Consider the following 12,275-nt stretch of genomic DNA (forward strand, 5'->3'; position numbering starts at 1 on the left):
CGACTTCACTCAAAAACATCACCCCTGTATTCTTAGATGTGCGCACTAGAAAAGAGATAAGTACCAATTTGTCAATGTTACCAATTTTTCAGATGTGATCGTGCCTCATCGGTATCTATTTTTTTTCTTACCGTAACATGCAGACTTGGCATTTTCTGACGCAAAATAGATACCCCGACCAACACGACCCCCTGAATGGGGCATGATCCGCAGGCCGCTCTTCAGTATGGCGGCCACAACTGCGATGTTTGTGCCATGCCACAGTAGACGGCGGTTCTCCAATGCATCGTACTCTTGAAATCGCGTCCCCTGCGATGTGGCAAGAAAATAAATATTTTCTCAATTTTTGTATGAATTCCTCAAAAGCAAATGTTACCTCAGTCTGCCTGTCAACTTCCCAAACGTTGACAATTTTTGGCTTACGGTAACCCTGTGTTTCCTTTAGATATTTTTGTATGATTTTGAATGTTTCTGTGGATTTATCCATCAGAGTAAGATTGCATTTGAGTGAATTGTAGTCTTGGTCAAGCAGGTCAGGAACCGTCTCAATCTCTTTCTGTGCATTCTCCGTTTCTGATTTCAGGGTTTGGGTGAGTTCAATATCCGCCAAAACCTACCCAACCAAGGGAGAAACCATCTGAATTAGAAATAAAGGAGACTTGAAAAAAGAACTACAAAATAATATTAAGAATTACCATCAGCATCTCTTTCTTCTGTTCCACAATTTCCTTTTGGTCAATGGGAGGTGGTCTATTGCGCCCGAAGTTATGTGGGATTGTTGTAAAGAACTTGGAGGAAAGGTCTTCTATTCTTTTTTTGCCATTCTTCTGATTTAAGGCCGCTTCTATTTCTTCCAACACCTCAAAGCCCTTTGCAATCTGAAGTTTACTGAGCTTACCCAGAGGCATCTTCTTGATGTCTATAGATCAACAGATTGGAAATCCGCAAATACAAGTAATTGCAAGCGTTACTAAACAGTGGTTGGGTGAATGATTAATTGGACTCATGATTGATGCTTTAGGCATAACATTCTTAATCAAATTGAAAACTCATGAATACATGAGGAACCAGAGGATGATTCAATATTGGGACATGATGACAAAAAAATGTGGCAAAAAAATCTGACTTTACTGTTCACACTAAAGGTCAGCTATATAAACATTCTATTTAACAGCTTGGTAGTGTGTTTACTGAAACTAACAACTGGAGTGCCCGAACCGGTCCATGCACAAAGTTACACCCACCTAAGTTCATACATTCCATGGCCTCCTTGAACATGTCATTGCTGAAAATAAGCTTGATGAGCGACTGTGTAGCAGGATCAAGTGTGCAAGGTAGGAAGTTTTTAGGCCCCTTAACGGTTGCTCCATCAACACTGTCCACCTGTCAAATGAGACAGGGTTTTTGCAAAAGCTGATGCATCAATTTTGTGTAAAACGCTCTAACAGTTGCTCATTGATAAGGTTTAACATTTTAATGTCAGTACATTTACTTAAAACGAATAATATTACCTTAACCTCTGCATCTTGTTCTCCATCCACCTCAATCAGAGTGTATTTTCCAGAGTGTGACACAAAATTCAGGCGATCGCTCCAGTTGTTCTTTGTCTTGTCTTTAAACTTTTTTTCAAAGTCCTTTATGGCACCTTCAGCGTCAGAAAACGGACACAACTTGGATTGTCCCACTTCACCCTGAAGAAAGATTGTGATAGTTACAATAATTGCATACACATTTACCTGCATAAATATTTATATACACAGTACAGTAGTGGGCTTCTAAGTGGAAACTGAGGAGAATAAAATATTATCATTGTAAAATCATTGTATCACTGCAAAAATATTTCTAGAAAAATAAATATGCCAAAGTCCAGGTCATTTCTGAAGAGTATGATGACGCTTTACACAAAAAACAACACCGACCAGATGATGAAGGTGCTGTATCTGAATCAGATGAATGAATGAAAACTTTTATTTCGAACATAAAAATAAAAACAGGACAAAAACAATGAGTCAACAACAGAATAATGTCACATAACATGTTCGAAAAGGGGTAGTCAGAAGCAGTTGCTTATTTTCCCTACCCCTTTATCTTCCCTATTAAATACATTTTATAGATAGCTCCTCTTGTGTCCAATACAACAAAATCTCATGGATATACTTATTACATAGGTCAGATATCAATAATTATAATAGTTACAATAATCACATATTTAATACACTAATCTTTGCAATACCCATCCCTCAATGTCCTAATGCGCATAATGTCACTGCGGCACCAGTGATAATAAAAACAAAAATAAACACAATACTTATAATAACAGTTCTGATATAATAGCAACAATAACAACAAGTTAACCATAGTTTGAAATGCAGTATTTCCAATCTCCCTCATATCCCATTTTCTTCATCCCAGTATTTCTCCAGTAATGTTTTTTTGTATTTAAATTTGAACACATGGATAGTTGGACATTGTTTGATATCATTTTGCAAATTATTCCAAAGTCTGACTCCACAAACAGACACACACATTCTTTTCCTGGTGGTTCTCACCTTTGGGATTTTGAATTCACCACAGCCCCTCAAGTTATAATTTCCCTATTTCCGAGTGAATAATTTTTGTATGTTTTCTGGCACTATGTTTTTGTTGACCTTAAATAACAGTTGTGAAGTGAAAAATTGTATTAAATCATCCAATTTTAATAATTTGGACTGCATGAATAAAATATTGGTATGATCCCGATATCCTTCCCTGTGTATGGTTCTTATTGCACGTTTTTGAAGGATAAAAAGGGGCTGTAGTGAACTTTTGTAATTATTGCCCTAGACTTCTGCACAATATGTTAAATATGGCAGAACGAGAGAACAATATAATAAATACAATGCATTATAATTTAAAAGAAATTTGGCTTTATTAATTATTGAAATGCTTTTAGATACCTTAGTTTGTATGTGTCTGATGTGTTTTCCAACTTAATTTATTGTCTATTACGACCCCTAAAAACTTAATTTCTGATACAATGTCTATTGCGACACCATCCATTTTTACTTCTAAATCTTGATTTGCCTTACAATTACCAAAGAATATTACTTTGGTTTTATTTAAATTTAAAGATAATTTATTTATATCCATCCATACTTTTAGGTTAATTAGTTCACGATTAATACGGGTTACCAAATCAATATAGTTATCATTTGAATAGAAAATGTTAGTGTCGTCTGCAAATATTACTATTTTCAATAGTTTTGAAACATTAAAAATATCGTTAATATATAAATTAAATAACTTTGGTCCCAGGATAGAACCCTGTGGTACTCCACAACAGATGTCCAAATATTCAGATGAAAACGCTCCCATTTTTACATATTGCTTCCTCCCCGTCAAATGATTTTTAATCCATTGCAAAGCCACTCCCCTGATGCCATATCTTTCCAGTTTTTTTAATAGTATATTATGATTAATGGTATAAAATGCTTTTTTTAAGTCAATAAATACCCCGACTGCGTATCTCTTCTTTTCTATAACTATGGGTGATTTCTTCTACTGCATCAATAATTGCCATTGTTGCTGATCTGTTTGCTCTAAAACCATATTGACTTTCATTAATCAATTTATATTTATCTACAAATTGTTCTAGTCTATTATTGTAAAGTCTCTCTAATATTTTAGAGAACTGAGGAAGCAGAGATACCGGTCTATAGTTTGTAAAAATGTGCTTGTTTCCATTTTTGTATATTGGTATAACTTTTGCTATTTTCATTTGATTTGGAAATTTGCCTTTTAGAAATGATAGATTACAGATGTAGGTCAATGGTTTTACAATGGTATTTATAATTTGCTTAATTAGTACCATATTGATGTCAAAACAATCCATAGACGTTTTGTTTTTACAGTTGTTAACCACGTCTAAGATTTCAGATTCCGTAACCCCAGATAAAAACATGGTCTTGGAGTTCATTTTTATCAGTGACTCAAATTGTTTACCACTGCACTCTGGGATATTTGCAGCAAGCTCTGGTCCAACATTTACAAAATAACTATTGAAATTCTCCACAACTTGATTTAAATTATAATTTTCGCTGTTCTTATTACTTTTGTTATGATGTAATAAATTGGTATAGTATAATTTCTTGCTTGCTCTTAATATTCCTGTCAATTTGTTTTTATACGTTTTATATCGGGATTCGGCTTCCTCAGTTCTTAGTTTAATACATTTTCTATATAAGGTGTTTTTTTTCTAACAAGCATTATGTAAACCCTTAGTTATCCATGGATGGTTTACAGATTTATTCTTAATATTAGTTTGTCTCATTGGGCAATTTTTGTTATACTTGTAGGTGAATATTTCCAAAAATATGTCAAACGCACGATCCACATCATCTGTACCATATATAGCATTCCAGTTTTGTTTAACTAAGTCATCATAGAGTGATATAATAGTCTCTTCAGTTCTAACTCGTTTGTAAACATAATCCTTAATTGATTCTTGTCTAGTAACCTTTTCATCATACACTGTAAATACTTGTAGGTGATCAGATATATCACAAACCAGTAATCCGCTGACGTTTGTAAATTCCATATTATTTGTAAATATATTGTCAATGAGTGTTGCACTGTGTGAAGTGAATCTAGTAGGCCTTAATATAGTTGGGTACAAACTCATACTGTACATCATATCAATATGGTCATCAATGTTTTTATGTTTGTTTGGATTCATTAGATCGATGTTGAAATCTCCACAAATGAATAGTGTTTTGGCGCTTATAGTTGAATATGTTTTTTCAGCCCAGTTTGTGAAGGTTTCCAGATTCAGGGATCAGAATGGAGATTTTCATTTTCAGCTGAAATAGCCAGGGTCCAGGAATAAAGCAGGGCGGAGTCAGGATGCTTGTCATGCTACTGGTAACTATGGAAACCAGTACTATCTATATTATGTAGAGTAGCAAAAACCCTACCCCAAAAGACGTCTTGGAAAGAGATAGGGGCCGCCAGGCTGTACCTCCTAAGATTGAACACAGGAAATGGTGTGCCTATGACCGCGGCGTTTAAGGGACCCGAGAAGTGTGACACATTATGTATTAAAACTTGCATTATTGTCAACCTACTGAAATACACTTTGCTCCTGTTATAACAAATAATGCATCGTTACCATTTTAAAATTACAACTTTTTTCATACTTAAGTACTTAACTGAAAATATAAAGTAGTCACCAATACTAGTGAGTGTAACGTTAGTGCACATTCACTCACTACATCACATATTTGCATGCTGATCAATTTGGGACATATGTAACCCTATGACAGGTCCAGGTAATCAATTTTAGGATAACATGAAAAACGTCTGCATTTATTAATACATTTTGCTCTTTGAAGAATAGTGCTTAAATTTGTAAATATACACAGAAACCAAATATGATCTTATCCATGTCTCTAAATTAACTGATTAAAACCCTTGAGTTTGTGCTAATTTTGACTAACTCGCTAATGAAGCCTCACTCAAATATGATCGTTTTTTTCAGTGGCATTTGTACCGTTTTTTGATATTTATGGTATTTAGGGAAGCACGGCGGCGCAGTGGTTAGCGCGTGTGCGGCACAGTTCTGAGGTCATGAGATCGAAACTCCTGTATGGAGTTTGCATGTTCTCCCCGTGGTTGCGTGGGTTTCATCCAGGCACTTTGGTTTCCTCCCACTTTCCAGAAAAAAACATGCATGTCAGGTTAATTGGCCGGTCCAAATTGTCCCTAGGTGTGAATGAGCGAGTGAGTTGTCTGTCTCTGTGTGCCCTGCGACTGGCTGGCAACCAGTTCAGGGTGTCCCCTGCCCACTGCCCGAAGATAACTGGGATGGGGTCCAGCACCCCTGCAACCCTACTGAGGATAAGCGGTGCAGATAATGGATGGATTTACTACTGGGATAATGCCAGTTTCGACAATAGTAAGGATGCCACAATTAATATGATATTAATGCAGAAAGCATAATATCATAAAAATCTATTTATGGGTTTAGCCCATACCTTTTCAGATTATGGGTAATAACATTTTCACAGTTTTTTTAAATTAAAAAAAAATCAAATTGCTGAAGTCAGCATTTAAAATAATCCTTTTTGAAGAGACCCAAAAACAGTCAATGATTTAGAAGAAGAAAACAACACAAACACATATAGTCTGGCCAATTTTATGCTATGAAATGCACTACAAATCAGTGCTATAGTATCTTTCAGTCACTCAAAAAGTGACTCTAACCTTCAACCAGAGGATATCATCAGGTGGTGTTCAACTATCACTAGGCGTTTCTACCCTGAACCAATACCCCAAGGTATCAAGAGAAATTAATCGATGGTATAAAAATTGTCCTTGATTAACATGATAGTTGAGTAGTTGTACATAAATTAGGTAGTTGTTGCACCTCAAATCCATACTTTTATTGTGTAGGCCTTTGGATCTGACAGACAACATACCAGCACAACTATTAAACACACAAAACACGAATTCTGATCCCAACATTTTTTATGGCTAGAGGGGCCCAACATTTTTGATGCCGAGAGCTCCTTTTTGTCAGTGATTGTCTCAAAGGGCTACCATTTTAATATGCATTTCTGAAATAATACAATATTGTGTTATTACTATGTTGCTAGCATGTTACTGTTATATTATTACCAGGTTGTAATTAGGGCAGTGATTGATTTAGATATTTAAATGATACGCTATTTTTTTTTAAATATTTTTGGGAGAATTGATCATGTATTATACAACACTAATCATGTAAAATACCAATGCCATACCAATTAAAAATCATCCATCCATCCATTATCTGCACCGCTTATCCTCAGTAGAGTCGCGGGGGTGCTGGAGCCCATCCCAGCTATCTTTGGGCAGTGGCAGGGGACACCCTCAACTGGTTGCCAGCCAATCGCAGGGCACACAGGGACAGATAACTCACTTGCTCATTCACACCTAGGGACAATTTGGCCCGGTCAATAAACCTGACATGCATATTTTTGGAATGTGAGAGGAAACCCACGCAAGCACAGGGAAAACATGCAAACTCCACACAGTGAGGTTCGATCTCATGAACTCAGAACTGTGCCGCACACCCGCTAACCACTGAGCCGCACTTGAAAATCAAATTTCCTAAAAAAAAAATTAAAATGACATCACTGGTCAGCTACAGTTCTGGAATTCATTACCATCTGACCCTTGAAATTCTGCTTCGCAGTCCATCTTTAATTACACACTCAAAAACGATATCTTCCGACTTGCCAACCCGTAATAAACTTGCCTCACATGCCTAAAACTCATCCCTCCCTTTGTAACTGTTCTCAGTTTTTTGTTTATATTGCTTGTTTTTTTTATTCTAGTTTTGATCTAGTTTTATATTCCGTGTACAGCAACCTTGGGGGTCCTGAATGGCACTTTTGACAAAATGTATTATCATTATTATTAATGTCCAGCAGGTCTTCATTACAAAACTTACCACTCTGCCCCATCTGTTCCATGAGTAGTATTTCTTGGCTGCTTTAATGACTTGAATGACATAAAACTTATTATTGTTCATCCCAATATTTGTCTGATTGAGCATGCAGTCATAGTCTTCGTGCACCTGCAGGAAAGTAGAACAATAAATGGGATGTATTTGATTGATTGGTCATAAAAATGGGCCTTGACTCGAGTCTCTACCTCCCCACTGCATGACAGGCTGCAGTGTTCGTCCACCTTCTTCCTGCCTTTCATTTGCGGCCCGGCGGCCAGAAGGGCTTCCTTGGTAGAAGTAAATGCATCTTTGGGCTTCGTTACTTCGGGTTCTTCTTCCTTTATTTTCTTGCCACCCGCTTTGGAGGCAGTAGCAGAACCTCTCTTTCTTGGCATGATGATAATAATGTCCCTGAACGGACATACAAAAAAGCAAAGTTGTGCTAAAGTAGCCGAGATGTCCGGGCATGTTCGGACATGTCCCCTTTAGCACCACCGTTACTAATGACGTTATTATAGAGCGTGTAACGTACATTACATACGAGTCCCTTTTTGATATTCTGTGTGTTTTAATGATAATTATTTGCATTGGCCATGATGGCGCCAGGAACTCACCTTTTAACGTGGAATGGAGTCACACGGTAAACAGTGCGGGTTGTTTAGGGTGAAGGACACACGCAAAAATGAATGAATAAAAAAATCCCCAAGATGACTGTGCAGTCTTGAAGGTGTTTTAGGGGAAGTTTTCCTTGACAGTGTGTCAGGAAGAGGCGGGACTAGACTCCATTCGAGCTTTTTCCTCTTCCATGCCGCCGTGTCGTCATTCTGGGACGTAAACAGAGCAAACATTTGGGCCCGCAGCGCCTCCTGGTGGGCGCTCTGTTAATTGTTTCTGTGCATATTTCCATTCGTTTTAAAGGTATTCCCAAATTCTTACACGTGCAAAGTGTGAGAAAATACAACATAGCTATTGTGAAAAAACGTATGTATATGGTGGTTGGTAGGGGCACCATTTCCTGCGGTGTGACTTGGGCATGTGCAGCCTGGTGTCGCCCATCCGGCTTGGTGCATTCCGATTATTTTCCGAGAAAATACATTTTGAGGACTGCATGTCTGGTCGAGCTGTGACATTAGCAAGCCAGTCATAGATCAGCCACAGTCAAACTGTGCTTCCTATATCATATAAAATGCGTGAATCTTGCATTTATGAAGCTCTGGGTCGAATCCCACCTCACATTTAATGTTTATATTCAGATTCAGATTCAGATTCAGATCTACTTTATTGTCATTCTAGTACACGTGTATACAGAACGAAATGTCGATGCATCTGACCCCCAACAGTTTCCTTGAATGTACAGATATAAATAATGTGGTATTGTATTTTGGCTACGTGTAGTATTTTACCATAGTGCCGATAGTGCAAGAAGAGTAGCTAACCAGATGTGCAATATGGGCAGTCAGGTTAACAAGTCAGGTACACAGTAACATTAACACTGTAACAATAACGCTGTAATTACAATAGTGCAGAGAGCAATGTGCAAGGAGTGGCAAGCTATAAAAAAAACTGCCAGTAGTGCAAAAGTCAGATTAGCAGCCGTTTAGATTTAAGTTAACTATATGTTAGATTGACCATTTAACAGTCTAATGGCCAGGGGGACTAGACTATTGCGGAGCCTGGTGGTCCTGCACCGCACACTGCAGTACCTCTTCCCAGAGGCTAGCAGAGTGAACAGTCCATGATGGGGGTGAGAGGGGTCCCCGGTAATGTTTTTTGCATGGGATAGGCAGTGCTTCTGGCCAATGTCCTGAATGGAGGGAAGTGTAGTCCCGATTATTTTCTCTGCTGTCCTCGTTACCCTCCTCACACTACCCCAGTCGGTAGCGCTGCAGCCTCCACACCACACAGAGATACAGCTGGTCAGGATACTCTCTATGGTGCCCCTGTAGAATGTAATGAGGGAGGGTGGGGGCAGGTGGGCTCTCCTCATCCTCCGCAGGAAGTACAGGCGCTGCTGTGCCCTCTTAACCAGTGATGCAGTGTTTACGGACCAGGTGAGTTTGTTTGTAATGTGCACCCCTAGGAACTTGATACTGCTGACAACCTCCACAGCCTTGTTGTTGATGCAAAGTGGGGCATGGTTGGGCTGGTTTTTTCTAAAGTCGACAATGATCTCTTTAGTTTTGTCGACATTCAGGACCAGGCTGTTGTCCCTGCACCAGCCCACCAACTGCTCCACCTCCTCTCTGTAGGCCAGGTCGTTGTCATCCCTGATGAGGCCCACCACTGTTGTGTCGTCAGCATACTTCACGATGTGGTTTGTGGCGGACCTAGGGACGCAGTCGTGTGTCATCAAGGTGAACAGCAAGGGGCTTAGGACGCAGCCTTGGGGGGAGCCCGTGCTGAGGTAGATGACATCTGAACTGTTCTGACCTATCCGCACTGATTGGGGTCTGTCACAGAGGAAGTCCAGCAGCCAGTTCCGCAGGGGGGTGTTGAAACCCAGGAGTCTCATCTTGTCTACCAGATGTTGTGGGATGATGGTGTTGAATGCTGAACTGAAGTCCAGGAACAGCATCCGCACATGGGTGTTCTTCTCCTCTAGATGTGTCAGGCTCAGGTGAAGCGCAGAGGAGATGGCATCCCTGGTGGAGCGGTTTGTCCTGTAGGCAAACTGAAAGGGGTCGAATGAGGAGGGGAGACTGGAGGTGATGTGCTCTTTAACCAGTCTCTCAAAGCACTTCATTATGATAGGAGTCAGTGCAACGGGCCGGTAATCGTTGAGTGATAAGATCTGGGGTTTCTTTGGCACTGGGATGATGTTGGCAAATTTGAAGCATGATGGTACTTTGGCTTGGTCTAGCGAGGTGTTGAAAATGTCTGTTAGTACACAAGCCAGCTGATCGGCGCACTCCCTAAGTACCCGCCCCGGAATGTTGTCCGGGCCTGGAGCCTTCCTTGTGTTGACCCTTCTCAGGGTCTTCCTCACGTCAGATGAGTCCAGGTGGAGTGCTCTTTCGTCCTGATTTGGAACCGCTTTCGCTGCAGGGGTGCCGTTTTGTGCCTCGAACCTTCCAAAGAATTTGTTGAGGTCATTCAGAGGTCAGGTCATATATGTTTCCTAAGACGCTTCTAGTACAGTATAATCTCGCTTGCATTATGTCTGTGTTGTAAATATCATGTAAATTATAACTATAGCCTTATCCTCCTTGTTTTACAACCTTATCTTCTCTGTTCCTTTATCTTCTTGGCTTTTTACCTCACTGTGAATGTGTGAACCTGGAGTGTCATGCCCAATTTCGTTGTCACAATATGTTAACCCATTTTGTAACAATGACAATAAAGGTATATTCTATTCTATTCCATTCTAATCTATTCTATTCTATTCTGATTGGCTAAAGAGACAGTTTACATTGATGACTGCAATTATTATTTGACCGTAGAGTAGTTTGATTTAAAATAAACAACGTTTATTCAGAACTTTGATTGGGTAGAGAAAAAGAGGAAAGGAAAGAGTGAGGGAGAAAAAGAAAAACAAAAACGAGAAAGACAGAAAGAAAAGAAAGCGAGAGAAAAAAAAGAAAACGAGCGAAAGCGGGAAACAGAAAGAAAACAAAGATAAAGAAATAGAAAAAGAAAAAAAAGGTCTGTGAAACCCTTCATGACTCTGTGTTTAAGGGCTATACAAAAAAACAGGACTTGACTTGTATTTGTTTGCATGTTAATTACTCGATGAGGTTAAGAGTGCGTTCAACCATGTTTTGGAAAGTTTTTTTAGAATGCCTTGGCGTTTTGATGCAAGGTGGATGCAGTAATGGTACAGCAATAAGCTAACGGGGCCTAACCTGGACCAATCAACGAAAGGTAGCCGCAGCCTCGGTAAATAACGGTTAAGCTGGCCTGTCACAATGTTCCATACATTGTCTGTATGACTAAGACTCACGAGACGAGTACATATTTTTATGCAGTTTTTTCATATATTAAAGCTTGTCGGCATCTCACAACATACTGTCTCTGGGAATGTGGGTTACCGTTAACACCCTTGGTTGCCTCCCAACACAAGCACATTAGTTCCGCCTATTGCTTCCTAGCCATTATTCCCAAATGTTCCTCTCTAAGTGAGTTGGTTGGTTGGTTGCATAAGGATCGTAGGGGCACCATTTCCTGTGGTGTGTCTTGGGCAAGTATAGCCTGTTGGGGCCCATTCCTCTCAAGACCAACATATTCCATAGTGTTATTATATCAACATCAACTGTCATGATTACCGATGTGAGTCCCCTGTGCCCGTTCCTTTGGCGCCAACTGCCTCATACTCTGATTGGCTCCCAGTCCCTATTCAAACCCACTCCTGTCTGTCCCCTTTTGTCAGTCTGTCTGCAAACCTCAGTTAACACGAGGCAAGCTTTTTCGACCCTGACTCCCACCTGTCCCGATTTTGCTCCCGTCTGTCTCCGGCTATGACCCGTTTTGATTCTGACCACTTCTGCTCTCCCGTCCTGACTACCGACCCATTTTTGATCCCGACCAAGTCTGCTCTCCCGTCCCGGCTTACGACCCGTTTCTGACCCGACCACATTTTTGCTCTCTTGTCTCCTGCTATGGACCTGTTTTTCTGTCCTTGACACCGCCATCGCTCGCTACGGAAGATCCACTTCCGTGTTTGTATCACAAGCTGAGTACGAGAGCGACTTGCTTCCCGCGCCTCGCGAACGCCGGATCGTGGGCGCAGCCCTTCCTCTTTCCTTTAATAAAACTTGTGAGAAACGTAATGCAATTGGGTCCTGTTTCCATTCTGGTCTTGACATCCACA

The 12,275-nt window shown here is 39.9% G+C and overlaps 1 protein-coding gene across 1 annotated transcript in view; it reads right to left on the minus strand.

The window, feature by feature from the left end:
• The window catches only part of parp3 (poly (ADP-ribose) polymerase family, member 3), a 10,447-nt gene extending 2,139 nt beyond the window's left edge, over positions 1-8,308 (minus strand). The window contains exons 1-9 of the mRNA XM_088338360.1: positions 8,083-8,308; positions 7,675-7,879; positions 7,472-7,597; positions 1,512-1,691; positions 1,245-1,383; positions 696-919; positions 377-613; positions 132-309; positions 1-45 (exon numbers count right to left, since the gene is read on the minus strand). The exon at positions 1-45 is cut by the window's left edge and continues 99 nt beyond it. Of these exons, the coding sequence (XP_088194486.1) occupies positions 1-45; positions 132-309; positions 377-613; positions 696-919; positions 1,245-1,383; positions 1,512-1,691; positions 7,472-7,597; positions 7,675-7,863 (1,318 nt within the window). The 5' untranslated portion in view covers positions 7,864-7,879; positions 8,083-8,308. The remainder of the gene's footprint in view (positions 46-131; positions 310-376; positions 614-695; positions 920-1,244; positions 1,384-1,511; positions 1,692-7,471; positions 7,598-7,674; positions 7,880-8,082) is intronic.
• Positions 8,309-12,275: the final 3,967 nt, after the last annotated feature.

This window comes from Urocampus carinirostris, chromosome 6, assembly GCF_059441175.1.
Source record: "Urocampus carinirostris isolate Australia breed hairy pipefish chromosome 6, RoL_Ucar_1.0, whole genome shotgun sequence".
Taxonomy (NCBI): Eukaryota; Metazoa; Chordata; class Actinopteri; order Syngnathiformes; family Syngnathidae; genus Urocampus; species Urocampus carinirostris.